The 27,500-nt window shown below is 38.5% G+C and overlaps 3 protein-coding genes across 3 annotated transcripts in view; 1 reads left to right on the top strand and 2 right to left on the bottom strand.

Annotated features, from left to right (window-relative positions):
- The window catches only part of LOC138006733 (uncharacterized), a 20,791-nt gene extending 9,112 nt beyond the window's left edge, over positions 1-11,679 (bottom strand). Inside the window, exons 1-2 of the mRNA XM_068853237.1 lie at positions 11,460-11,679; positions 2,005-2,232 (exon numbers count right to left, since the gene is read on the bottom strand). Of these exons, the coding sequence (XP_068709338.1) occupies positions 2,005-2,232; positions 11,460-11,654 (423 nt within the window). The 5' untranslated portion in view covers positions 11,655-11,679. The remainder of the gene's footprint in view (positions 1-2,004; positions 2,233-11,459) is intronic.
- Positions 11,680-11,682: 3 nt separating this feature from the next.
- Positions 11,683-17,875, top strand: LOC138006736 (ADP-ribosylation factor-like protein 3). The gene is made up of 8 exons (XM_068853239.1): positions 11,683-11,817; positions 11,888-12,031; positions 12,102-12,162; positions 12,280-12,335; positions 12,650-12,700; positions 16,403-16,501; positions 17,089-17,175; positions 17,665-17,875. The coding sequence occupies exons 1-8, from the start codon at positions 11,815-11,817 to the stop codon at positions 17,704-17,706; spliced, it is 543 nt and encodes a 180-aa protein (XP_068709340.1). The 5' UTR covers positions 11,683-11,814; the 3' UTR covers positions 17,707-17,875.
- A 1,849-nt stretch (positions 17,876-19,724) lies between these two features.
- LOC138006732 (isocitrate dehydrogenase [NAD] subunit beta, mitochondrial-like) overlaps positions 19,725-27,500 on the bottom strand; it is a 27,115-nt gene continuing 19,339 nt past the window's right edge. The window contains exons 9-13 of the mRNA XM_068853236.1: positions 23,943-24,045; positions 22,203-22,349; positions 21,515-21,609; positions 20,933-20,993; positions 19,725-20,100 (exon numbers count right to left, since the gene is read on the bottom strand). Coding sequence (XP_068709337.1) covers positions 20,020-20,100; positions 20,933-20,993; positions 21,515-21,609; positions 22,203-22,349; positions 23,943-24,045 — 487 coding nt within the window. The 3' untranslated portion in view covers positions 19,725-20,019. The remainder of the gene's footprint in view (positions 20,101-20,932; positions 20,994-21,514; positions 21,610-22,202; positions 22,350-23,942; positions 24,046-27,500) is intronic.

The following is a 27,500-nucleotide window of genomic DNA, read 5'->3' as shown; positions in this document are numbered from 1 at the left end:
CAACATTTCTACAAACGTTCTCACATTACGGAACAAGTTGTTTTGCGGGTGTTAAGGCGCTGTTACACTAGGCAATTTCTCTTGCAACTTGTCTCGCAAGTTTCAATGTTGCGACACAGGTTGCTTGAATCGTGTTACACTGGGCAACGTTTCTTGCAACTTGTCTCGCTCGCGACGGTCACAAACAGCGCGGATGACTAGCTCTATAAACAACATAAATTGGCGCAAAATAAAAAAAACGATGAATTGTGGGAGTAGAAAAAGAAAATATTTTACTTTACCGGTAATGACCGATTTGTCAACTGAAGACGAAAATGGGGACATTCCATCACGGCAAAATCGCGTTAAATGGGTCAGGCCCTGGATGGCAAGAAAGGAAGAAAGAGGGGTTTTTTATCAACTTGCGAGGGAGCTTGCTGTAAAGGATGTTGGCGGATACAGAGATTTCTTTAGAGTTAATAGCCAGCAGTTCGAGTTTTTATTCAATGCAGTTTCACACCGAATATCTAAGAAAGATACCAAAATTACGATCAAGTATTAAACCTGCTGAAAGGCCTTGGCTTGCTGTCATGCTGAGATATTTGGCGACAGGTGAAACCTTCAAGTCACTGGAGTACTCGTTTAGGATCAGCAGAACTATGATTTCCTCCATTGTCATCGAGTGCGCAGGCTATGCAACACTTTCTTCATCTCCTCAACTGTCATATTAAATTGCTGTGAAAGGGTTTGCGAATCAGTACATTTTATCTTGTCTTTGTAAACTGCTAACGAAGTATTCCACAGCGGTGGGCGTTCTTTCAACGCTTGAATCAACCCTTTTTTTCGGCCTCATCTGTCATTTTGGAAGCTGTCATGAGTTCAGCCTCCATTTTGTCTTCGAATAAACCTCACGTGAACAAAAGAGCAATTTGATTGGCTAATGCCATTAAACGTTGCGACACAAGTTGCAGGTAAGGTAACGTGGGAAAAATTCGTTGCAACGTTGCGAGACGGGTTGCGGAAAGTAGAACTAACTTCTACTTTTCGCAACGATTGCGGCAACAAAAAAGTTGCGAGAAATGTGTGTAGAGGGGTATGTTACACTAGGCAATATTTCGTGCAACTTGTGTCGCAACAAAATTGCGAGACAAGTCGCAAGAGAAATTGCCTAGTGTAACAGCGCCTTTACGCATCGTTTCATCATCCAGTGCAACTTGTCTCGTTTCGATGATCACATGAGGTCAAAGGAGCATTTTCATTGGCTAGTGCCGCAAACCGTTGCGACACAAGTTTCAGGACAGGTGTTACACTGAGCAATCCTTAACTGAAAAAATCGTTGCAATCGTTGCGGAAAGTAGAACTCAATTCTATTTAGCTTTCCGCAACGGTTTCTCCAACTGGTGCAGGGATGGCGCAGTGGTGAGAGCACGCGCCTCCCACCAATGTGGCCCGGGTTCGATTCCCAGACTCGGCGTCATATGTGGGTCGAGTTTGTTGGTTCTCTACTCTGCACCGAGAGGTTTTCTCCGGGCAATCTGGTTTCCCCTCTCCTCAAAAACCAACATTTGACTTGATTTACTTTCATTGTTCATTTCAGTTTACAGTGTCCCCAATTAGCGCTCCAGCGCTAGAACGACTAGACACTTAAATAAAGTTCCCTTCCTTCCTTCCTGGTCTCGCAAGGTTTTTGCCCATTGCAAGGTATGTTACATTGGGCAATGATGCGTGCAACTTGTCTCGCAATGGCGTTGCGAGACAAATCGCGTGAAAAATTGCACAGTGTAACAGCGCCTTAAGTGTGAAGTGTTATGTGCAAGGAGCACTCCAGTCTTCAGGTTTCGTTTGTAACCCGGACTTCAAACATCCTCAATTATTTAAAATAATTTTGATAAGATGAGCTATCCATATTAAATTTATTGCAGATGTCTTGAACAAGACCCGGCGTGTCCAAAATTAATTTGAAACATGGGCACTGGTGCTCTCAACAACAGGATATGTTCCTTATTGGCGAGCTTTCAACAATACCTGATCTCCAAGTAAAGGGTTTTTGGACATGATCCTCAGAAATGCTCCATGGGCCACTACACAGAACGTACAGTTGTTGGCAGCACTTGTGGCAACAACAATCATCTCTTTCTCTGCTTTGGTGAGGTTGCCTTCTCGCAACATCAGAGCATCGTAGTACATGGCAAAAGCTTGAAACTCACCTGGGCGATGTGCTAGCATTTTGAAGAAATTTGGTACAAGGCCCATCTGCAAAGCATAATATTAATCATTATTACATAAAACAAATGGCAATGATTTCTAAAGATCATTGCTTTTGAATCACTACAACGCTCTAAGGCTCACTGACCACAAATTCAAATACTACTTCAAACTCAAGCATGAGATCTCAAATACCTTCCCTACCACAGCAAAACAATTGACAGTGACAAAATTTTGAGAAAAAAATGGGAAAGCAACATGGATACACAAGAAAATGGCAATACTATCTGGAGAAATCAGACTCTGAGGGCTGTTTGCTTTGGCTGAAAGTTTGAGGTGATGGGGTCACAAAGGAAACTGAGGGTGGTGTCAGTTTTTTAAGTGGGATGAATTTCTGGGGCATAGATGGGTGGATGGGTGGGTTGGTTGATTGGATGTATATCTCCCACTTATGTCCAGGTTTGACCCTAATTAGATGCACGCCTAATTTTGACATCCAACACAAAGTGTCCCTTTAAGTCTAAGCATTTGCTACCTATTTTCAACAATAAGGTAAGGGTAAAGGTTAGCGTTATTTTTAGCTTTGGGTAAAGGAAGCAGTTGATCTTCACTTAAGCATTTGGGGGACACTTTGTGACATAAATTGTCTGTATTCTGAGACACAAGTGATGTTGAAGTTGGCTAGAAGAGCAAGGGGACACTTCGTGACGCTTATTGAAATCCGCATGCATCTAATTAGGGTCAAGCCTGGACATATCTCAGGATTTGACATACTTACAGACAATGAAATATGATTACATAAGACCCAACACCCTACTGTCAATGGTACTGGCAATGCTAATGTTTAAGGGTGCGTTCCTTTGGGATGATCCGAAAAAGGATCACTGATCCAAGATCACTTGGATCTCGGTGCATCAAAGGAACCGATAAATCCACCCTGGGAAAGGATTTTTCGATTCCTTTGATGCAGCATAATCCAAGAGATCTTAGATCAGTGATCCTTTTTCGGATCATCCCAAAGGAACGCACCCTAAATGTTTACCATATTTTAATCATTTCAATCAAACATATTTTGAAAAATATGTACCTAATCTGAGAGATTTGTATGGATTGAAAAGGGAAAAACAAGCAACTCTCCAATCCATACTAAGTTCCCTTATTTCACTTCCCTTTAATCCAGTGGTACTCGCTTTCAGTTTATAATCAACAATCTTGGAGGGAATAGCAATAATTGTTGAAATGGACCCCCCTCGATAAATCATAGAATACATACATGGCCACTTACTTTTATATAACTGAAGAACAAAAGCTTCTATTCTTATAGGTCTTGTTCTACAAAAGCTTCTGATTAATAATTATTTATAGGTACTGTTATTAAGACCTAGATGGCCCTGACTTCCATAAACTGTGTTGCCCAGTATCCAACCTGTACCAGTATTACCAGTTAAAAACTAAGTTCAATTTTTGCAACACCCTTATTCGTTTACGGAAAACGAAGTATACGGACATTACTAAACAACCAAACATCGAAACGAAGCACCAAAACATTATGTATGACCCCACCATACATTGAATACAGGTACTAACCGACAAAGGTTGGATTTGAGATTAAATAATACCGTTTGCTCCTAATCTCAGTCTTAATCTGAATCCTAATCTTAATCTTAATGAATTAGGAGCAATAACGTTTTACAAATAGAGCTAATTGTTAAAGGTGGGCAGATACGAGAGGTCATGTTACAGAGACATGTTGCAGCGACAAAAAACTTGTGTAGTGCACACTGAGACGACATGTAGCAGGAACATGTAGCGGGGACAAAACCATAACATGCGCACAAACATGAAAATGTTGCGGGTACATGTTTCAGTGATATGTTGTAGCCTGACATGACCCCTCGTGTAAACTGATAACTGTATAATTGTGCAACACCAGTTTGGGGGTGATTTTGTCGCCGCGACGTGTCCCATGTTGAACTTCGTGGGACACGTTGCTGCAACATATCCATAAAACATGTACTCGCAACATTTTCATGTGTGTGCAAATGTTGTGATTTTGTCTCTGGTACATGACCCCTCGTTTCTGCCCACCTTTAACAATTAGCTCTGTTTGCAACCGGTATTCCAGGAAAGTAGTTCAATGAATGTGAATTAACAAACGAAATCATCTGAAAAAATTGTTTGGATTTTATCTGTGGTCAACCAAGAAGATGGAACATTAAATTTGAATTGTCTGGAATTATGGCCTTCTTGTAGTTAGAGCAACATACTGTAAGTGTGATTTTCTATTTTTCCCGAGAAAAAATGTTTAAAGTACTTTTGAAATCATTTTTAAATCTGTTTTGCTCAAAGGCAAAAAACGGCTGCTAGGGACCTTCAAAAAACGCTTATTTTCACAGGGGTCCAAATCCGCGAAAGTTGGTCCATATCCGCTGGCAAATCTGGACCGAGGAGTCCAAATCCGCTGTGACACCGGAACAAAATAAATTTTAAATATCCATATCAGGACAAAATTCAAAACAATCAGCGCTTGGTCATGAGGTTATTTCTACCGTTTGCCAGTTTGCTGTCCACGCGGTGTTCACTATGTCTAAAATTTACGCCCTTTTCCAGGAAGGTCCAAATAAAAGCGTGCATCAAAAAATGGTGAATAAGATTCTCGTGCTCCAAAAGACTGGTCAGATATACAGTGAAACCTGTATTAAGAGGACACCCTCGGGGAAAGCTCTGGTGTCCGCTTAAAAAAAACATGTACGCATATAATCACCCTCGTTTTAGCAACGTAGGTACAACTGTCGCTGTCGAAGGGAGAGACTGTAAATCACAATATTTTTGAAGAAACCTTTCGATATTTGCAGTGAGTTTCTCAGAGAATTCAAATAGTTAGAACATCGTTCAATTCGTCCTGAAATGTACTGTTTCTAGAAGGGCAGGTACAAAAAAAATGGTCACAGGTTTCTGTTTTGCAAATACAGAAAGAAACCTAAACATTCATTAAAGCTAACCTTAGGCCAAAAAACTCTTGGTTAGGTCTAGTTAGTCCTAAGGTTAACTTTGATGAATGTTTAGGTTTCTTTCTGTATTTCGGTTCGTTTGATTTCGTTTCGTTCCGCAAATGTGTAATTTTGCATGACTACCGGAAGCAGAAGTTGGAACGGAATTCCCAATTTTTTCACGATGCTTAAAGTTACGAGATCCCTGTTTAACTACTCTTGAAACAACCCTATCACTTTAATAACGCTAACCGTAACCCCAATTGGGTCTTAAGACACTGTTTAGGCTTAAGGCTAGTCCCTGTGATAGTATTAGGTTTATCCAGTATTGCTGTGATCTGCTTCATGCCCCGTGCTGCACATTTGTAAGTACCCCGGGGTGGGGTACTGCCATATATATGGTATATGCCGCTGTGAAGGGTATGGTTTTCAAGCAGTTTACTCTAGGATAGAGTATAGAAATCATAGCCTTTCGGTCTAGAATAGGGTATCATTTTTCACGAAACTGACCAGTCGGTTGAAGATTTTATCAAGACTAAGGAAACCAGACATTCCCACTCAAGAATATAAAAAATCAAATCGGCAAAGTTTAAGTTTACGTAACTCAGCCTCAACAGCGTCAATAAATGGCTATCATGAAACACCTCTGGATATTATTAACTGTCAAGAATCGGAATTTAGACGGAAATCGGTGGGAGTTTACTCTAGTGTAGGGTAGCAAAATTTAGCTGAACTAGCTCTGGTATAGGCTAAGGGTTCCAGGGTCCCAGCGGCACATCCCCACCCAGAAATTCCTAAAGTGCCCCCCCCCCCCCCCCGGAGTAAGTACGCGCTTCCAGCCTGATTGGTGCACCCTTTACGCACGAGTTCATTGCAGTTAAAATAGTTCCACGTTTCCCTTCTTTTGAATCAAATTGTGTCTTCGTAATAATAGCGTCAGCAAAGCGAAATTTGAACATTTGGAAATTGTTCCGGCTTTATAGCCGATCCCGAGCGGTTCATAGAGTGGTACAAAGAACACAATTTACGTTGGTCAAAATGATGTCCAAAACCTGAGTGCGCAAACGCACTCAGTTGGCAAAGACAAACTGCATCGGGAGATGGATTTGCTCAATGATGTATGCCTTCGCGATGCACAAGAAAAAGCTGCAATGGGCAAGCTTCAATCCGTCAGAACTCATGACTTTCTGGCAGTGAGCTTTCCCTTGAGAAAAAATAGTAGCCCTTGCGACCTGTGGAAAGCTTACGAGCGCCTACAAGACGAGGGAAAACATTATCTCACAGTTAACCATCGCCTAAACTTCGTCGACTCAGACAAACAAACCCACAGCAAGCCCACTGGTGGGAAGTGAAACGAAGTATGCCTCGAACAGGAACATCCATGGATCTCTACAAAAGTGATTCATTTGGAAACATCATTGAGCATGTCGATCCATACAAAATGCGATAAAACGCTAAAGCCTACCAAATGCACCGTTCGTGGTCCTGAAATGGCATAAAACAGACACTTTTCAGTGATTTGGCGAATTCGCAAACAGAAAGAAAGGACATCTTTACGAAAAAAGAGGCGAGTAGCCTTTAAATTTTTGATAATAGTACTTTTATTCGGTCTGTTTGTTACGTATGAGAATCTGAACCCTATTGCAAAAATTGCTTGAAACTCCACTAAAACTGCAGGAAAAGTGTTAAAATTGCAAGAAAAAATGTTCAATGTATTTTATTGACAACCATAAAATCGACCGCTTTTTTTAAGGTTACTGCTAACCTATTTGGGTGCCTTCCGGGAAATCTTTCGTAAGCGCGTTATTTTCGGTAAAACTCCAGCAAAATGAAGAATCCGAATATATGAACATTTTGGTTTATTAAGGCTTTCTTTAGCGCGCGCGAAGCTTCAAACTCAAAACCATACATGTTCACTTTGCTGAATTACCCGCCTTCGCATTATCACGCACAACCAAACAAACTGTACTATATCAATCAGCACTTTATAGCCTACCAAAGTGTGTCGGGCTTTTAGGATCTTCCCATTGGTTTTTTGAACAGGCCAAGCGGAGGGCGCATGCTGAGAAACGAGCAGCAACCAAGGCTGGAACTGAATCTAGAGGATCCTCTATACCATGTCACGTGTGTGGCCGCATCTGTGCATCTGAATTTGAACTCAGATCCCATTTACGGGTGCACAGATGAACCCCCGACCTTGGCGCTAGGCTGGACATTATCGCCTACGATAGTCGACCATATATATACATATATATATTGGTTTCCAAAAAAATGAACTTTGAAGTTGACCAATAAAAAAATTTTCCGTTTCGCGACACGCAGAGACGCATCAAAGTAAAAATATTTCGAATTTTTAAAAGCCCAACACCTTTTCGTGCACCAATATCCGACGATCATTTTGCCCAAATTTTATAAAAACCCGACAAATCTACATACCCTATAAATTCATTTGAAGAGGAGCTATTCCTGGAAAAATTAACCCCGAATTTTCGGGCTGAAAAGATTTTACACGTTTTCACACCTTGTCAATGTGTGAATGCGGTCATGCGGCTATGATGCCGCCGACCAATGAAAATCGAGGTAATAAGGCCCCCAAAAGAGGCATTCAGCGCTACATCATTAGCCATAGATTATTTATACCTGATTGCAGACTTGGGGGTGCGGTTACACGGGACACTTTTACCACGGGAAACTGCATTTATTGCGTGTGACCGACAATTCCCAAGGTTAATTTCCCGTGGTATATTTCCATGGATACGTCAACAAAATCAGACGAAGTGCCAATGACATTTAAAGGCCCACCTTCAACCGACAGGCATTGCGTGCCGCCCGAAGCTGAAATTCATCCAATTACATCGCTATGATAAGCAGTGCGAATTTCCATAACAAAAACAAACGGTCGAAAAACCTGTCGGTGAAAGGTGGGCCTTAAACGTGGTAAGTTGGAAGGGTGTTTTGATGCCCGAGGTACAAGAGCCAATCACGATGTTGATGAAGTTGTGATTAAATTTCCCGCCAATGAATTGCATGAGATTTCTTTTTACCTCGGTAATCTTCTTAACGTGCGACCGCTGGTTAACACGGTATACTATAACCCAAGTGTGAGGGACCGCGGGCTAATTTACTATGGTGTGTGTGTAATCACACCTATCGTTTGCGATTTCTCCTGAAAAAGAAAGGAACTTTTAGTTAATTGTCTAGTGGTTCGAGCGCTGGAGCACTAATTGGGGACACTGTAAACTGAAATTAACAATTAACGCAAATAAAGTCAAACGTTGGTTCTTGAGACATGAAGATGTTCCATGAGAAATGGAAAATAATACTTTTTTTGGGGGGGGAGGGGGGGTAAAAGAGGTGTATCATGGGATTTGTGCAAGTAGAGAATAGTTTTTCACGTGACGTCACGGCGGGCATGTTGGTGTACCAAACTGAGCTCCAACGATTTCTTTCGTTTCGGTGGAAAAACAAGGTTACTGATCACGTGAGTGAAAACACCCTTTCGAGAACAAAGCGCTACAGTCCCAACTTGAAGAACGTCTATTTCTACTGCTATTGTTTTCTTAGAACAAAGGAGCGTATGTATAATGAAGTCGGAACCTGTGCGGAAATCGTTGTATAAGCTGCAATCGTGATTAATTTCTTATCGTTAACTTTAATTGACCCGAGTGTAGTATCATGCTATTTCTATTTTGATACAACTCAATTGAAACTTTCTTCATTGATTTATCGAGCGGAATTAGTTTCCGTGTGTTGCTTTCACACCGCACACTTTGCTCAATATCGGAAGCAGAAGTTAGAACGGAATTCTCAAATTATTCACGATGCTCGTTTCCTAAGTCGTTTTTATATTTTCCAAATTCTAATGCCCAAGTACTTTGCAAGAGCTAAGCGCTTCCCTGCCGAATTCGAAAATTATGTTTGAGGGGACTATGCCACGTTATTTTAGGGTGTTTACGGGAAATCTTTAGTTAATCACGAGTTTAAAACTCGAAAATGGCAACGTGGAATTCCTTTACTGATAAAATGACAGTTACATCACAAACAAGATGACTCTGAGCAAAAACGACCTTTATCCAGGCGATTTGCATTAAACTTGAAAAAGATCGGGCCGATTTTTTCAAGATTACCCAAATGCAATCGGAATCCGTTTCAGTCTTGTCCAATAGGCCATTTCCGAGTTCATGTCTGCCTCCTCTTTAAAGCGAGTCTAAGTGCAAAGTTTTTCTTATGATAATTAGTTTTCTTTCATATGTAAAGTAGAACCAATTACCATCACAAAAACTTTGCACTTAGACTCGCTTTGAAGAGGAGGCAGACATGAACTCGGAAATGGCCTATTGTGTCCATCCCTGGTCCAGCCATTCTTCTCTTTCCTTTCGCTGTATTTCTTCTTACGATTTAACAGTTTTAAGAGGTTATTGCAAAGTTTCATTGTACTTTTTGGCATTTTGGGTGTTATGAAATTATATCATTTTATTCATTTATTTACTCAAATTCAATTACACAGATGATCAAAACAAAAACAAAGAATTAAACACATTTACAACTATAAAAAGGAGATATCTGAGTAATTAGGCCAGTTTATACAGAATTCTAGATTCCCTATTTTAAATAAACTGCCTGAGATAAGATACAAAATAGAACACATACATAGAACACTAAGAAAGACAAATCGCACAACAATAAGTAATCAGAACACTATAAAAATTTATCCTTAAGTTAAATTAACCAATATAAAGCTGATTCACTTTCTTACTAAATAATAAGCACTTAATGACTGGCCCCAAGGGAAACAGTGAGTTTTGTTTCCGAGAGACCCTCAGTGTTCCCCGAGGCGAAGCCGAGGGAAACATTGAGGTCGAGGGGAAACAAAACTCACTGTTTCCCGAGGGGCCAGTCATTAAGTGTTTTGTTATACCTCCCAACTCAAAATAGAACAATACACAGATGAAAATTATTTGCTTGACGTCGGCTGGCGTACAGATTGGCCGCCGTTTCAAAGGTGCACGACCGGATCACGTGTGAGTTGAAAGTTCAAGTTGTTGTTGCCCTAGGGCGTCATGAAGTTTTGACCAATGACACATGACACGTTCAGAAAACGTCTTGGAGTTGGGAGGTATAACAATGGTAATTGATCAATTGTCCAACTAGCTACAGGCAGGCCATGCCATAAATACACAATGCGATTAAAAAATGAGATTTAAACATCGGTTCTAAAAACGACCCTTGGCAAGTATGGCTTCTGTATTTCTCATACCATACTTATATGATTTAAAGCTAAAATACGATAGGACATCAAAATTTAGCACAGGCAGCCCAAGCTCAGTATACAATTTATAGCCTTTGTATAGGAAAATTAACTTTGAGCTCATAAATGCTAAAATATGCCGTAAATGTAGAATAAACTTCACTTACCTCTACGTACAGTTGTCCTCGTCTGTTCTGTGCAATCGGAGAGCAAATTTGTGACCGTTTTAGATGGGTTTGTGGCTTTTGAAATTTTACGATGCCGTTAGTTGTCATTTTCCCTTTATGAGGAAACGTACGTAGAGGTGAGTGAAGTTTATGTCTACATTTACAGCTTATTTTAGCATGTATAAGCTCAAAGTTAATTTTCCCATGCAAAGGCTATAAATCGTATACCGAGCTTGGGCTGCCTGTGATTCAAGGTGCCCTGTAACTTGTCCTGCCACAATGTCGCCAAAACATCGCGAGACAAGTTGCACGAAACGTTGCACCGAGGGAAATTATAGCAGTTTTAACCTGAGGATTGGATACTAGTCAACATACTGTAGTCGCTTTCCTTCTCCATTCCCCAAAATCAAGTCAAGGATCATAAAGTTTTGCAAACACTAAAATACGCCATTTTCCTCATCCGTCACTGATTCAAGGACGGTGCCTACTAATTCAAAGGTATTTTTGCCTCGGTTTATGATTATACGGGAAACGTAGATCTTAACAAGTGTTATTCAAATCCAAAAAGAAAATAGGGAGTAACCACGCATTTTTCAAATATATTTGATGAATAATATTTGTAACATGCGTTAAAATACAAAGTAATGCATGGCGTTCTTTGACAAATTGAAGCTTAATTATCTCTCAAAAATGCATGGTTACCCCCAATTTTGTTTTTGGATACCAGAAGTACTTACTAAGATCTACTTTCTCCGGATAGTTTTAAACCGCGCAAAAATACCCCTGTTTTGGTAAGCATTACCGACCTGAAACCCGAGTATCTCGAGAGGCGCAGAACGTACCCAGTCTCCTGCCAATTTTGCACCATACCTGTTCTTCAACTTGATTCATTCTTTCCTGAATGTCTTGTGGCAATGTATCTATGTTAGGGATAGGAAATCGGCTTATTGGCTTTTCTTGGGTAACAAATCTTTTTCCAGCCGAAGCAACGCGTATTCGAGTCACACCATTCCATCCTAGCGAAAATATCCCTCTGGCTCTAGAATAAAGGAAACGAGACGCCATGATTGCAACTGAGAATTTACATGACAATGTGTCGACAACGAGGACATACGCTGACTGAATAGCCAGTGGATTCAGGTCCTGACGTCACGCCTAGCAGCCGCTTGCCCCAGTTGCTAAACAACTTTTGGAAATCTTACTTCAAACCTTTGAGACTTTCAAAATGGTAAGTGATTTCGAATCTGACCTGAGTTAGGACCTACACCGAACTACAATGGCTATAACTTTTGTTTCAGGGTCTTTTAGCCTTGCTTAGGAAGTTAAAATCGAGCAGTAGCAAGGAAATGAAGATTCTCTTCCTTGGTTTGGACAATGCCGGGAAAACGACGATCTTGAAGAAGATTGCATCCGAGGAGATTCAAAACATCACGCCAACACAGGTATGCGGTGAGATTTCTAACTTTTGCGACAGTCGATTCCAATCTTGTTAATGATTTTGTTTTCCTTTAGGGTTTTAATATCAAGAGCGTGGTAATGAAAGGCCTGAAAGTGCATGTGTGGGACATAGGAGGTTTGCTTAGCTTGCATTTGCTTCCTGTTTTTTTCTACTTAGCGATGTGATCTGTATACGTTTGACTTCATCATCTTCAACTTTAAGTACTGAAAGTATTATCTTTTTTACTTAAAGGACAGAGAGCGATTCGTCCTTACTGGAAGAATTATTTTGAACAGGTCGACATTCTGGTAGGTGTCTACTATTAATATTAGCTGCAGATTATGAGGAACCGAAGTTACAACTTATGCGTAAAAGATGTGTTCAAGTTAAACCATGAATGCAGTTTTTAGTTCCAATTTCTTGGCTTTGTTTTCCGGTCCGTGAATGCAACAAAAAAAGAGTATATCAAACATAATTTTGTCACTTCAGCTGAGATAAGATTATTAGCTAGGTTTATTAAAATGTCTTTTATTTTTCTTACTCGTTTCTCAGAAATTAGTGCTCCAGCGCTAGAACGACTAGACACTAAAATAAGGTTCCTTTCCGTTTTTTTTCCCCGAAGGTATACGTAATTGACAGTGCAGATCGCAAAAGACTTCAGGAGACTGGAGATGTCAGTATACTTTATTTTACTGTTATATTTTCTTACGGCTATTTCACAATTCGTGGTCATGAAGCTAGGCTCAATGTTCCAGAAAACAAAACAATGGGTGGCATTGGGCCCCGTCCTCACGTATCCGGATATTTTTTAATCTGCAACTTGTTCTTTCCGGATTAAAAAATATTTCCATCCACTCGTATCGTATTCAAATCGAATTTGCCCTTCCACACACATCCGAAACGTATCCGGATTAAGGAAACAAAAGTAACAGAGCATGCGCCATGAGGCATAATTGAAGTGTTCAGTGTTCATAGCTACAATTAGTCCCAAAAGGGGTTGAGACACTTTCACTTGCAAAGTCTTTCCACCTAACCCCCTCCCCCCCAAACAATGTTGTTTTCGTATCGCCAATTCTTCCTTTTTCCGTTACCAACATTGGAAGAGGGGGGAGTGCAAGTGGAAAATGTAACGTTAAGGTGATTTTTTCCTAGTTGTTGTTTTCCTAGTTCAGTGTCTCAACTACTTTTGCCGCTTATTGTATGTTCAGCTGCACACATGTGATATACAGGGTATAATGGTAATAGCACTGAGAGGAGTCCAATTCGGTCTGTAATGATACATTTGATTTATAAAATCGGATGACTGCGTAGTGGGAGTCCGATTTGTTTAATCACGAGTATGATTACTGACCGAATTGGATGATACAAAGTCCTGTTACCAATTAATCATAACCATTACAATTTCTGAGAAAACAAAATTAATGCACTCCTTTTTCATGGTCTAATGTTACAAATTCGTCCACTTTGGAAAATCCCCAGTTTGGTAGGGTAAGTGGTCGTTGCTATGGTTCTTGTGATAAATTCTGTGATTGGTAGATTAAGCTGAGTGCACTTAATAGGATTGGCTGATGTAACTGTCTGATTTCAGGTATCCAATTACAGCCAACTGTCCAATTTCAACCCTACAAAATAATTAGTGAAAAATAAAGCAGTTATGCGCCAATCAAAATTAATTTGAGAAAATTGTCATGGTTATCATTATTCTCGAAGTAAGTCTAAGAAGTAAAGAAATTATATTGCCCTCGGCAGCCATGTTGAGAATTGCTTTCACAGTAAGGAACTGGGCTCGATCTTGTTACATCATCCAGACGAAAAAATTTCTGGATTTATCATCCACACGGTTCGGGATTCATAGCGGATAAAAGACATCCACTCTGGAGAGAGTATTTAAAAAGTTCGGGATTCACCAGCAAATTCGCCGGATATGTGTGGACAGGGCCTTATATGAAAGCTAAGCAACCCTAACCCCAAGTTCTTAACACTAATTTAATCAATGCTTAGACTTGTTCATTAAAACAAGTGCTTAAGACACATTATTATATGGCTTGTGTTTGTAGCCGATATAACGTTCGCTCTGATTGGCTAATTGTGACTGAATTGTAGATATGTACATTATTCTCCCGTAATGCCCACGGGCCGATTACAGGCTTGCAAAAACAAAGCAAAAGGTAATTAAAAAGCCATATAATAAACTACTTACTAACCGAGCTAGCTCGAGTTGTACTGGGGAATATTTGCCCTAAGACTTATAGCTTAGCTTAGCTTTAAGAATCATTACTCACTCTCCACCACTTGCACATACTTACCCACTCTTTAACAAATTCAAAATACTCAACATATTTAATATTTATAAGTACCAAGTTTCTTGTTTTGTTTTCCTTCACATGCAGCAACTCTTGCCCTCTCCTCTTTCATCTCTTTTCGTTCTTAACTCTGATTGTCCTCAATATCTCACCAGGCAAAAAGACAACTTACATCTTCATACTCACAAATATTCTTTTTCTCTTCGGGTACAGGGTCCTCAAATTTGGAATGACATTCCTCTCTCACTTTGTAATTCACTCACTCTTTCTAGTTACAAGCATAAACTGAGAGATTATTTTCAAACATTATAAGTTTAAACTAAGTTTAACGCAAATTCTTTTTTCTCCCTTTAAACTCTTCTTTTATCACTTTTTGCACTCTATCATTATTATGTTTATTTTGCTTTATGTGCAGTAAAAATTCTTTTTATGTTGTCAGTAATAGTTTGCCTTTTTTTCTGTAAATTTTGTTATTAATTTTTTTTTTATTCTCATTGTAACTTAGCAGCACATTGTAACTCTCTGACCTACGCCGTATAAGCCTCTGGCTTTGGCATCTTATTATTGTTAACTTGTGCTTTGTGTACTTATTTACCAATTTACCAATTATGATAATTAATTAATATTATGGCTCACTGGCATTATGCCTTGGGTATACTCTTCTGAAATAATTCAGCATAAGGTGCCATAATCTCTATAAACAGGTGAAAAAGAATTAAGAACAGCCCTTAAGATGCCACAGACTCTACACTTTGTTGTCAGGCAGAAAGTTTATTTGTGAAGCATTCACTTTCATTCACTCTGACAGTAAACAATGTAGCACTGTTTGTATTATGGATAAACAATGATGCTGTTATGTATCTTTCAAGTTCAAGTACAGTTGTAAAATTTATTTAGAAAAATGTCATTGTAACCTCAAATTCTCAGGAACAAACAAACAAGTAACAATATATATGTAGTTGTTAAAGTCTCAGAGACACATCGCGAAGTTGTGGCTTCGAATAAACCCTGCTTGTAGCTGGAAATGCTGGTAACTTTTTTCTGTGGTATTTAGAAAAAGATGCCATGCACGTCTTGTTTTTGCCTTTACAAATTTGTGCAAAGTTACGGTAATATTAATTTTTTTATGTACAACGACGTCTCATGTGACAGAAACATGAAGAAAAGAGATGTTTACTTGAAGCTGGGACTTTGATTGTTATCCCGTCACTCCAACATAATTATAATGGCCAGATTGTGGTTCAGGGATATTTTCACAGAGCTCTGTATGCGTTTGGTAGATTTAAACATTATTTTCATGTGCAATAGCAACCACCATTTTAAACAAGTGTCTTTTTAACTCTTAAGTCCCAGTGGCCACTTGTAGACAGTTGTACTCATTAATGGGAGCTCCCTTGGGCCTTGAAGGGTTAACAATTTGTCAATGTTCTCTGACCCCATTAAGGATGTTGCCTACTAATTCAAAGGTATTTTTGCAGGAAAAGCAGATCTCAACTAGTGTTATTAAAATCCAAAAAGAAAATTGGCAGTAGCCACACATTTTTCAAAGATAATATTATTTATCAACAATATTGGCAAAAAGCTTTAAAGTACAAAGCAAAATATGGCATTCCTTTCCAAATTAGTCTGGCGTTAGAAAGAGTAAAATCTTTAAGTGGCACTATTGGGAGTTAAAGGGTTAAAGCTTAATTTATCCCTGAAAAATGCATGGTTACCCCCCATTTTCTTTTTGGATACCAAGAGCATTTGCTAACTTCTGCTTTCTCTGCATAAATTTAAAACATGCAAAAATATCCCTGTATTAATAAGCACTACCAATAGGAAATCCAGGGATCTGGAGATGCGCAGAATGTACGTGCACAATTTAACAATAGTAGGCACCGTCCTTAATAAAAACTCACTGAATTAAACCCATTAAAACAGCAAAGGGCCAACTGCATCCAAAAGCGATCACACAGGCCGAAATCCCAGGATGAGAACAGACATTGTTCAGTGCATTCTATTTTTCTTGTGATGAATATTCTAGACTAATGTTGTACATAGCTAAAAATAATGATTTCTGTTTTTTTTAGGAATTTAGGGAGCTGTTAGATGAGGAAAAATTAAGTGGTGTACCTGTGCTAATATTTGCAAATAAACAGGATCTCATGAATGCCACTCCACCAAATGAGGTAATTTGGTGACTGTGATTCCTAGCAGAGAGCAAAATTTGTGACATAATTTTAGGACAAAATACTAGCTAGCAGTAGCTGAGTAAATGAGTTAAATTAAAGAAGGAAACAGCTACCAATAGTGAAGAATAATCTTTCTAAGCTTTGAAAGACTATTTGAGGCTACAGTAGTTGTACATGTAATAAAGACAGCATTAGTGCTAATTCATCTTCAGACAAGTGTATGTTTGTTTCAGAATATGTTTATAATGTAAACATAACACTGTTTTTCAAAACCTCACATTTGTTGAGTAAGTGTATAAAAAAGGCTTACATGTATGTTGCCGGGAAAAATGAGATTAATAGTTATTCACTTTATCACTTGGCAGCCATTTAGGAGTCCATGTGGAATAAAGGCTATGTCTTTACATTGCACGTTTAGCCTCACACTGAATGAGAGGTTTGACATGAATACAAAATCTTTTGTTTGGACATTGAGTGTATGGGTCTGTTAAACAGGAAATAACATGAAAGTGGAAGATTTGACTTGAACAACAATATTATTTATTACATGTATACTTATTCTGTTGATAACTTTTTGTATGCAGATCTCGGATGACCTGGACTTTTGCAGTATAAGAGATAGGTCATGGCATATTCAACCTTGTTCAGCCAAAAATGGGGAGGGAATAGAGGTACCATAGTAATTAACATAATACATTTCAACTTATAAATTCCATATTATCAGTAGTGCATTAATTTTTGTTTAGTGATGTATTACAGATGGCATCAAATAATTATAATTTGTATTATTACATCAATAAAAAAAAGTGTCATGAGTCAAGGGTAATAGATTTCATCTGCCTAATTAATTGTAAACCTGGTTTTCTTTTTCTATCTCTGAGTTTTGTGTGAAACATGCACTTGAGAATTGGTTGCTTTTAATTTGTGGGGACTTGACTGTAGAATCGTTACTGTCAATCAGTGGTTTGAGCCACCTTAAAGTTTGAACTTACCAAAGAATAATGCAATTTGAGTGATTATTGAGATTGTGGCGATTTATTGCAAATCAGTTCTGGTGGACTTTGCAAGACTGGAAAGTTTCATCTGTAACCAGAAACAATCAAATTGCATGTTCTTGGAAGTGTACATGTATACATGTAACAATTTTTTGTTTCTTGCAGCAAGGGATGGAGTGGGTTTTGAAGTCAACAAAAAGATCCTGAATGCAGCTTTAACTTATTAGCACCTAAAGGAACGTGTACTTTCAATAATAATACTGCTTTTCAAAATTTGTAAAAGCATGTCGTCATTTCAGGGATACAGGAGATGTGAATAATTTGCAGTTACAATTGAGATACCAATCTTGTGTAAGATCAGCTTGTATGCCCTTCAAATTGAGTGTTAGTGATTAGCATGTAATAGAAATAAGTAAATTTTCAGCATTACATTAAGTGATTATTAAGTGCTGTAAACAATCAGTGATTTTGGAAATTTCTTTGGTCCTGCATTTTAAATTTGCCAAAAAAGTTCTGAGCTTAGAATTTTTTTTCACCCCATTTTTAAGTACAAATAAATGAAATGGCCTCTACAGTTTTCACTTAAAGAAATCTTTGCAGGACTTTAACTAGTGTTAAGAATTTCTTGCGCATTGTACATGTATTAACCTCCACCTATGCCATTCGCTAACTCAAAGTCTCTTGAGACCCTGTCCTGGGATAATCCAATCACTATCACCCCTAATTGCTGTATCATACAAAAAGAGGTTGGCTGTGAAACCTATCAATGTTTTTCCTAATTTTTACAGGTGTAGGAATCTTGTAGTCTTGTAGTCTTGTTTAATTCTTGATTTAAAGAATTAAACCCAGATCATTTTGTCAATTGTATGCATGCCCAAAAATTGCAATGACTGAAAATGGTATTTTACAGAGACTTTTGTGCTCAAAGTTTAACTTAAGCAGGTGCAATTTCCACAGTATCTTGTTGCAGTTGACAGCCCTAATAATGGGTACTTGTGAGAGCAGTTTATCTTTCCAAACTTTATGCATAGAGTAAGATTTGCAACTTCTGTTTGGCCAGGACTTAGCTCCTAAAGAATTGATTACGTGAAGAACAAAGGAGCAAGTACTTGATTGTTCTGGAGGACAGATAAAGCCAAATTGGTCCTGTTAAACTGCAATGTTTTATTTCTTAGGAAAACAGAAATCTCTAGTTTTTTTACAGTTGAGCTATGTCATGCATGACCAGTTGTTTTGAAATTTGAACTGAGTATTCAAATTTGCATGCCAGTTTTGAACTTTGCCCTTGAGATTCTGAATTCCTGTGGATGTTTCGGTCATACCTCAAAAATAGTTAGCTACGAACTTTTGATGTATTGCAAAATAAGTGGTGTTTGAAAAGTGAAAACTATATCAAGTGTTTGTTGAGTTGTTGTTCAATTATTGTGCCTGCTTTGCAGCAACTTTCAGAAAAATCTTCAAGATACCATTCAAACCTCAAAAGAGGAATTTGGACATTCATTTCAGTCTTGTCGATACTGGTCACATGTGACAGGTTGACTGTGTAATTTTTTGGGCCTGTTGCAAAAGAGAGCTTAGAGTAGTTGGGTCAAATTGTTAAGACCTTAATATCTGAATTTACCGTTGATACAACCCTCCAAGTCAAACTATTTGGGTTCCTGGGAGACAAGAAGACAAGAAGTCAGTTACAGGTGACCAAACAAAAGGGGCAGATCTTCCACTCTAGCATGTTTGATGCTAAGTCAAACAAACAATAACTTGATTAAGTAATTAGTCCTAATAATACAAGTAGTTATCATTGCAGCTATTAAAAGTACCTTTTGGAAAGCAAAGGAAAACAGCTACCAATAAGGGAAAAATTAACCTAAGTGTTTGTTAGATATAATTCCTGTATTTAGTAAAAAATATCAAAGCAAGAGGTTTAAAAAACATGACTGTTTTCTTCAAACACTAATCACTTGGTCCAATGTAGTACTTATTGTAAAGCTTTTTTTTAAAGAGTATCACAGTTTATGTAGTCACAAGCACAAATAAATGAATCATTGTCACTTTGTGCAAGTAGAAGTAATGGTTAATCCATCAACTCCTAAACCATCCCGGCATTAGACAGAGTAAAATCTTTTACCTCTTACAGTTACTCCCAGGAGCCAGTGGGTTAAGTATTAGAAGGGATATACCGTACATTATCTAAGTGAAAAAATGAAACAGCATTGACTTTCATTGCATTGGCAAAAAAGTGGGCCTTTAATCTTTTGCTGCATTGCTTTTAAAAATCAGCGGATCCCAACCTAATAATAACTTATTTATGTTACAGTGGATCCATACTATGTTTGCTTTTTTTAACAATAAAATTATTATTTACAGTGAACCTCTTTCAACATGATAACTAAAAGGCACACAATACAAAATTGTTTACAAAGCAACTTTTCCATATCACGTAGCAAGATGTCAAGCAGTATTGGTAAAACTGTTATCATGGCAGCAAGTGTCAATTTTCGGCGATTTAATTAAAGCCCTGCTTTATTCTTCGTACATATTTTGAATAACAGCTTGAACAAAGTCTGTGGTACTTGTACTGCCACCCATGTCCATTGTAAGGGACTGCAATGTGAAAAAAACGAGTCAATTGTTTGTATTATTGTTCCCAACTTTAGATGCACATGGAGGGTGGCAAACATGAAACTTTCATGTTTTAGGTTGATCACAACAAAAACCCTTCCAGTGATCAAGAACTTTCAAACAAGATTCAATGGCATGTCCACACACTATTCCTGCACGAAACTTCTCCTGGGAAAAAAAGTGCACCTGTTATAAATCAGGAATTTTTTTTATACATTGGAAGCTGTATCATTTTCAGACGATTAGCTATAATATAATGTCATATATGTCAACTGTTCAGTGCAACATGTGCCCAAAAGGGCATACATGTATTTTTATCCTTTCCAAAAACATTTAATATGACAAATCCTGCAGTTCTTGAATTATCAGTATCAGTCACTCCTTGGTCGTGTCACCTTACACCTTTACCAATCAGCAAAATTCTTCACATCATACTCAGCCTAATCTTTTCACTTCAATTTTATTTGGCACTTGGTATGGAATATTCATTTGGATTCCTCCAATACTAGATCGACAAGATATTGCGTTTCTAGCTTTCTGATTGGTTCACTCAATATCGGTTATCAACTCATATACCGTATGACCTTATTTGGAAAGTGATTGCGGTCAGTTGACATATTTAACAGAAAAATCAAATAAAATTTGGCTTTAATTTCCAAGTGTCTCCAAGCGTTCAGAATTGAATGAAAATTTAATAAAATAGTAGAAATTACTATTCCATTTGTGCTTGTTGGATATGAGACTGGTTATAGCCAACTCATATCCAATGCTCATGGAATAATTGTTTGTTAAATATAAATGTTATTTTGCTTACCTTTCCTTTAGAGATTGTTTTCTTCAGAGCATCATTGATCATTTTAGCATAAAATCCAAGACTAAAAAACAAGATCATTATTATTATAAATTTATTTACAAATCAAAGAGGGCTATGTGACATGAAAATTCTTCTTGGAATAGACCATTTTCGAATTCTCACAGCTCGACTGGATCTAGCATGAAATGGAGGCTAATGCGGGTAAATCTTTTCAAATGCAAATTAATTTGCCCGCATTAGCCTCCATTTCATGCTACAATCGGCGTCAAAATTGTTGAGACACTCTTATCCTTTAGAGTCGATTTCAAGCTCGGTGCGCAAATGGCCCCCACCCCCACACCCCCGGGACAATGTTGTGTTTTTAAGGTTTTCTACGAGCCTTGTCGACAGTGGTACAACATTGATTGGGGAAGGGAGGGAGGGGTATCCCGGAAACATACTTTTTGGACAAGTTTTCTTTACAAACAGTGAATGTGTAGTTGCCAGTGTGCTCTGTTGGCAACTGTCTCAACTAATCTTGTCGCCGATTGTAGATCCAGTCCAACCGTTAGAATATGAAACTGGTCTATTAAAGGGACTTACTTCATGTGGTCTAACATGTCAACACCAGCTAGAATCATTGCTGTTGGGTTAGCAACATTTCTTCCAGCCATTTGGGAGTAAGTGTGACGAGCTCCCTGTGAGCAAAATTTAATATGAGTGAAACGACCATAAATTTCAAAAAAATTGCATAATGTGTTTAACTCTTTGACTGGCACGTGAATGAAACGACCTCAATGTGCATTAATTTGGTTTCCATCAACAAAGCGCATAAAAGGATATCCTCCTCAGATTATCCCAAAGAATGGTTTTCACTATCTACAGACACAGTTGAAATTATACTTGAAATTGTTGCAGTCTGATAATCAGAATAAACTATTCACATTTTCAGCATATACTGAGGCTCTCCTTTTGGCTAGACGTGTGTTCAACAAATGGTGTAGAGTCAATAACTTAAGGCACCCCAGGCGACCGTCAGGCAGTAGCCTTGACCTTACATACAGCTTGATTGTGCTTGATTGTGAGGTACAGCTCCTTATAATAAATAGTTTTGCCCAGCATGGCTCAAGAGCAAATTAAACAGGAAACCTACAATACATCCCCCAAAAAGGGCTTAGTAAGGTGACATCACATGTCACCCTACGTATGACTGACTCTGTGGCAAATACACATCACAACCAACTTTAGTAAAACTGTAAAAATAATGTTATTGAGGTGTAAAGATACAAACAGGTTCAAAAATGGCAAAGTTGCTCCCAAGGCTTTTTCCAGGCACAACACCTGCGCCACCAACCAATGCAGCTCCAACATTGTCTACAATACTGCCATAGAGATTTGGTAGCACCATTACATCAAACTGGTGTGGTTTGGCAACCAGCTGTGGAAATTCAAAATGATTGAAAACAAGGAATTCATTACATGTACTATCAGCATAAGTTTATCAGATGTGGATACCTGTCACTTCTTTATGAGGTGTGTCATTCCAAAGGTGCAAATGCATTAAAGGGAATTTCCACTGAAATAACAAAATAACTTTAAACAACAGAACATAATGTTTACAATTAAAATTGTTCGAACTTTTTCCAATGAAAGCATTTGTATCCAAAAAAAAATGAATTTCAAAAATACTTATTTTTGCTTTCAAATTTCCCGGGCGCCACCCTCTTGAATAATAATTGTGACGTGACTTGGTTGCCCTATTGTTCCAGAACAATCGCTCTTTGTGTCAGAACAATAGGGCAACCATGACACATCATAATTATTCAAGATGGCGGCCCCCGTGAAATTTGAAAGCCAAAGCAAGCGTTTTTGAAATTCACTTTTTTCGGATAAAACAAACGCTTTCATTGGAAAAAGTTTGAAAATTTTTAATTGCAAAAATTATGCTCTGTGCCTTAAAGTTTATTAATATTTAATATGTTGTTTTAGTGGACGTTCCCTTTAAAAACCCCATCAATCAAATCCATCAATTGATAATAATAATTGCTGCTAATCAACCAAATTAATCAACATGGGATGGCCCTATGGTAACGCTTGTGCCTTCCACCTCTGTGGACCCAGGATTGCATGCTAAAATTGTATGTGGGCTGAGTTTCAGTCAATCTTAATTTTTCTCCAGGCACCCTAGTTTTCCTCCCTCAGCAAAATCGACTCTCAGCTTATTCCATCTGGCTGTGGTGCTCTGCTCCGACGTCATGTATGGGTCGTGTTCAGGGACCAAGCGCTTAGCCAGCTGCAACGGTCCTTCAGTCTGACCTTGTTGAGCTCCGCCCTTGGCAACTCAGTCTCTTACTAGCAAGCTAGAAGCCTGATGTTATTAAATTGACAACTTCTTTTGACAGGGACTTTGCAGGTCCAAAAAACAAATGTCTTTCTGCTTCTTCAAATTACTTCAGCGATGAATGGTTCCAAGTTGAGAATCAGAAAAGTTGAGGGAAGCAGAACAAAAAGAAAGTAATAAAGACTATTCATCGCATTACGTGTACCTTCATTTTTACAAAGGATTCAACAAAAGGCTACCTTTTTAATGACATAAGAATTTGGATAATCCTTACATCCCTTCAAATAACAATAGTTGTGCCAAATATATGTAGTTTACTCTGTAACATAAGGTTTATACAGCTGTGCTCCCCAGCAGGTTGAGTGCCATGACAACCTTAAAGTAATGTAGCTAACCTACAATCCCGTCCATACCCAAAAAACGTTTATCATAGAAAAAACCTTACTTTTTCAACTTCAGGTCCCTCCCTCCAAAAACAATGTTGACACAATGGTCATAACAGACAAAAAATGACAAAGGTCTCAACTCATTTTGTTCAAGATTGCAGCTTTAAACAACATCCTCCTGATGTGCCTCAATACTGCATGAGGAAGACCAGCTCAGCCACAACTCTATCACCCTGGTGTGTGAACAAGTACATTGTGTATAAACTGAGTATTACAACATGTAATGATTTATACATGTACGTACCTGCATACATGTGTTGTCCACTATCATTCCTTCAAACTTGATCTTTGGGTAGAGTTTAGAAACCTGTTCACAAGTTTTGAGAAACAATCCATCTCCTTGTTTCCTTTTAAAAAACAAATTTGGCAAAAATGAAACAATGACATTTCTCAACATGCATCATTCTTGAGTGAGTCACTTATTACAACTTCCAGTAAGGCAACTCCTGAATGCTAGGCTCAGTAACAATGCCTGGAAGTAATGCAACAAAACGAACAACAACAATGACTAATGTTCATCTACATCTACATCTACATGTTCCACCAGCACTCAGCAAAGCCCCTTTTTGACTTATGGCTGTTTCTGCTTAGATGACTCGTACACCGTAAGCCTTTTTAGAGACATCACTGCCAAGCTGGCCACTTCTACTGGAGGGAACAGGACAGCCACAACACCAGGGACTCCATCCCCTACTCTTTCCGAATAGTATGTGGGTTCCTTTAACTTCCCACAGGGAACTTATAAACTTAGAAGGTATTTGTGAGATGGGGCCTATGGTTTGTGGTCGTTATCTGAGAAGACTTGAAAAGTCTAACCATTTGCAGATCTATGTTATTACAAAGGCAGCACTTTCTCTTCAGTTATTTTAAGATCCTGAGTGTTGCCAGGGTTTCGAACCCACAACCTCCCACATGACAGCCCGATGCTCAACCAACTGAGCCATCGGTGCGCGGTGTTATTGTGACCAATTCTTTTTTGGTGGTATTGGCAAATGTGGTCAATTAACTAAATTTTACTTTAACACCTGGATGCCAACCACCTTGGCAAATTTGGCGAGTATAGTATACCGTAATTACATGCATTATGTAACAAGGGCTTTTTACAGTTCTCTATTTCACTGTGACTCTTCTGACAGCATGACCTTTGTCCAACTGCCATAGGGTTGATTTAAATTGGTAAGTGAAATCTTTAGAGAGCATCAAGTCTATCACAAAGATAAGCAGCAGTGCCAAGAGAAAAAAAGTGTGTATGCTACAATTTAAAAAAGATGGCTGCAGTTCGAAAGGTGTACCATCAACTCTGTCTGACAAAGCTCTTCATAACCACCAAGTTGACACCATTGCATTGTAATATTATTACTAGTTTACCTAAATGGTACAAAGCCTATCTCATGAGCGAAAAGAGCTTTCATTGCAAAGTGAACTCCAGATGTTTTCATACATGTCCAGTACACTCGACCTGAGTCGGGTTGTCTTCACTCACAGGCGGATTGAGTCCGATCGCGACCGGAACCGGAATTGGGTGCATGGCGCTTGATCAGTGGTACCGGAAGTGAGCGTTAACAGGAGCGAGAGGGGTTGAAAAAGTTGGCAAACAGACTCGATCGGATCCGATGGAGACAGCTCTTCCTGGCAAGAGTCAATCGAACTCTCGGAAGTCAGTTTGCGCGTGACAGAAAATATCTCTCAGCCATGACGCGAAACAAGCACACGCTACACGTGAAATATACGTCGTTCTTAAAGCCATGAGGCGATACAAGCGCGCTACACATGTAACATTAGTCGTTCTTTAAGACATGAGGCGAAAGTTAACATCACGAAATATTGAACTCCACACTATACCTCGTTCTTTAAAGCATAAAGCTGAACAAGATTTTCACAAATCCAGGTCATTGAATTTCCGATTGCGACAGAAATTCTTGTCATCCAATCTCCGACAACAATAAATTATTAGCTTTTCAGTCAAATCCACTGATTTCAGTGACGAAGACAAAGATACTCTACGTGAACGAGAGCCTTTCCCTGGATGAAAACTTTCATTTGTTTTTCTAATTGAAATTGTGATTAATTCCATAAGACATTAGAAACTTCTATAGCATTCTGGAACTGTTCTAGTTAAAAGAGCTCTATATTGATTATATGTGAAATATAGAATGGTCAAGGTTATGACATTAGAAAGTTCTATAGCATTCTAGAACTGCTCTAGTTTGAAGAGCTCTATAGAAAGTTCTATATCATTCTAGAACCGCACTAGTAAAATGGTCGTATGTGCAAACTTCTAAAGTTCTGATTAAAGTCAAAATTCGCAGTTCTAGAGTTCCGATTTCTAGAGTTCTAAGTTGTAGAATTCTCAATTGTTATATGTTACCCTCTGTGGGTTCTAGAATGTCTAGAGTTCTAGAATAGCCAGACTCTCTAAGTGAATTCCAGAACTTCTAAACTGCACACTAGGCTTGGTTGATTTCACTGATTACCATTCACTAGTCTAAATACTAAGCACTCATTTAAGCAAAAACAAATCCCCATGAATACCATGTAACCACGTTATACCTCGACCGTATCCAAGCACCTTAAGTGAGCTAAAACGTTCCCCCGTTTTCCAAAACGAATTAAAAATGGACATGAAAACTTGACTAAACCAGGTATCGCTCTTTAGCTTTCACTTTGCGGTTCGGTTAACTACACTTTTCCCGAGATTATGTGAAGAAGAAAGCACTCGTTTACTGATTAAGCCTAAGCGCTCCTTTCAGTAATTAGGCCCCAGTAAGCACTCTCACAAAAGTTTAGCTTTCATTTTGTGGTTCGGTCAAGTACATTTTTCACACAATCTCCGACAACAATAAATTATTAGCTGTTCAGTCAAATCAGTGTAGAAGACAAAGATAATCTGAACGCCTTTCCCTGGATTAAAACTTCCATTTGATATTCTAATTGAAATTGTTATTAATTCGGAATAACTGATACGTTATTTATTTATGAAAATAAGTAAGTGAAAACAACATTGAAGGATGTTTAACAAACCCAAAAAATTATTACTACCCCAGCAAGAACTTGTTCGCCGAACATCCGGCTCGGTGTGCGCTTGCAATGTCACTGAACCACCGAAGCCATCGGAGATATGTCCAGAAATGCACGCAACAACCAAAAATTGCCAAAAAAGAGAAAATGTTGGTGAATTTGGCAACTATGGCGAAAATGACAATTTTGCCACAATCGCCAACAAGGTAAAGCACAAAGCAGAGAGTGCTTAGGCCTAAAACGAGCGCTTACACTTTTGAAATATCGCTATAATGAACTGCCATCGCGGTCCGCAATACCGTAGTCGAGGACTGAAAATTGTTCAAGGGCAAGACGATCTCGTGAAAAGTGTAGTGAACCGAACAACAAAATGAAAGCAAATATTTCACGAGAGTGCTTTGGACTAATCACGGAAGCGAGTGCTTCGTCGTAATCAGTAAACGAGTGCTTTCTTCCTAACAAGATCTCGTGAAAAGTGTATTTAAGTGTACTGCAGTGCTTTCTTCTTCACACGCACTCGTGGATAGTGTAGTAAACCGAAGCACAAAATGAAAGCTACAATTTTACAAGAGTGCTTAGGCCTAATCACTGAAATGAGCGCTTAGTCTTAAACAGGAATCGAGTGCTATTTCCTGTAGTTAACCGAACCGTAAAATGAAAGTTAACCGAATTGTAAAATGATTCGATCAACGCACTATAAGAACGAGAGATACATATCAACAAGGGGATTGATCGCGCTTTAAGAAACATTACTGTTTTTCACTCGATCATCGTGCTTTATGAA

This window comes from Montipora foliosa, chromosome 6 (assembly GCF_036669935.1).
Source record: "Montipora foliosa isolate CH-2021 chromosome 6, ASM3666993v2, whole genome shotgun sequence".
Classification (NCBI taxonomy): domain Eukaryota; kingdom Metazoa; phylum Cnidaria; class Anthozoa; order Scleractinia; family Acroporidae; genus Montipora; species Montipora foliosa.
Note: the sequence above shows the minus strand (reverse complement) of the source record. Positions and strands in the feature narration are given on the sequence as shown.

Coding starts and splice junctions, on each gene's coding strand:
- LOC138006736 (XM_068853239.1), top strand. Junction 12,163..12,279: donor GCATGTGTGGGACATAGGAG/GTTTGCTTAGCT, acceptor TTTTACTTAAAG/GACAGAGAGCGATTCGTCCT. Junction 12,701..16,402: donor GACTTCAGGAGACTGGAGAT/GTCAGTATACTT, acceptor TGTTTTTTTTAG/GAATTTAGGGAGCTGTTAGA.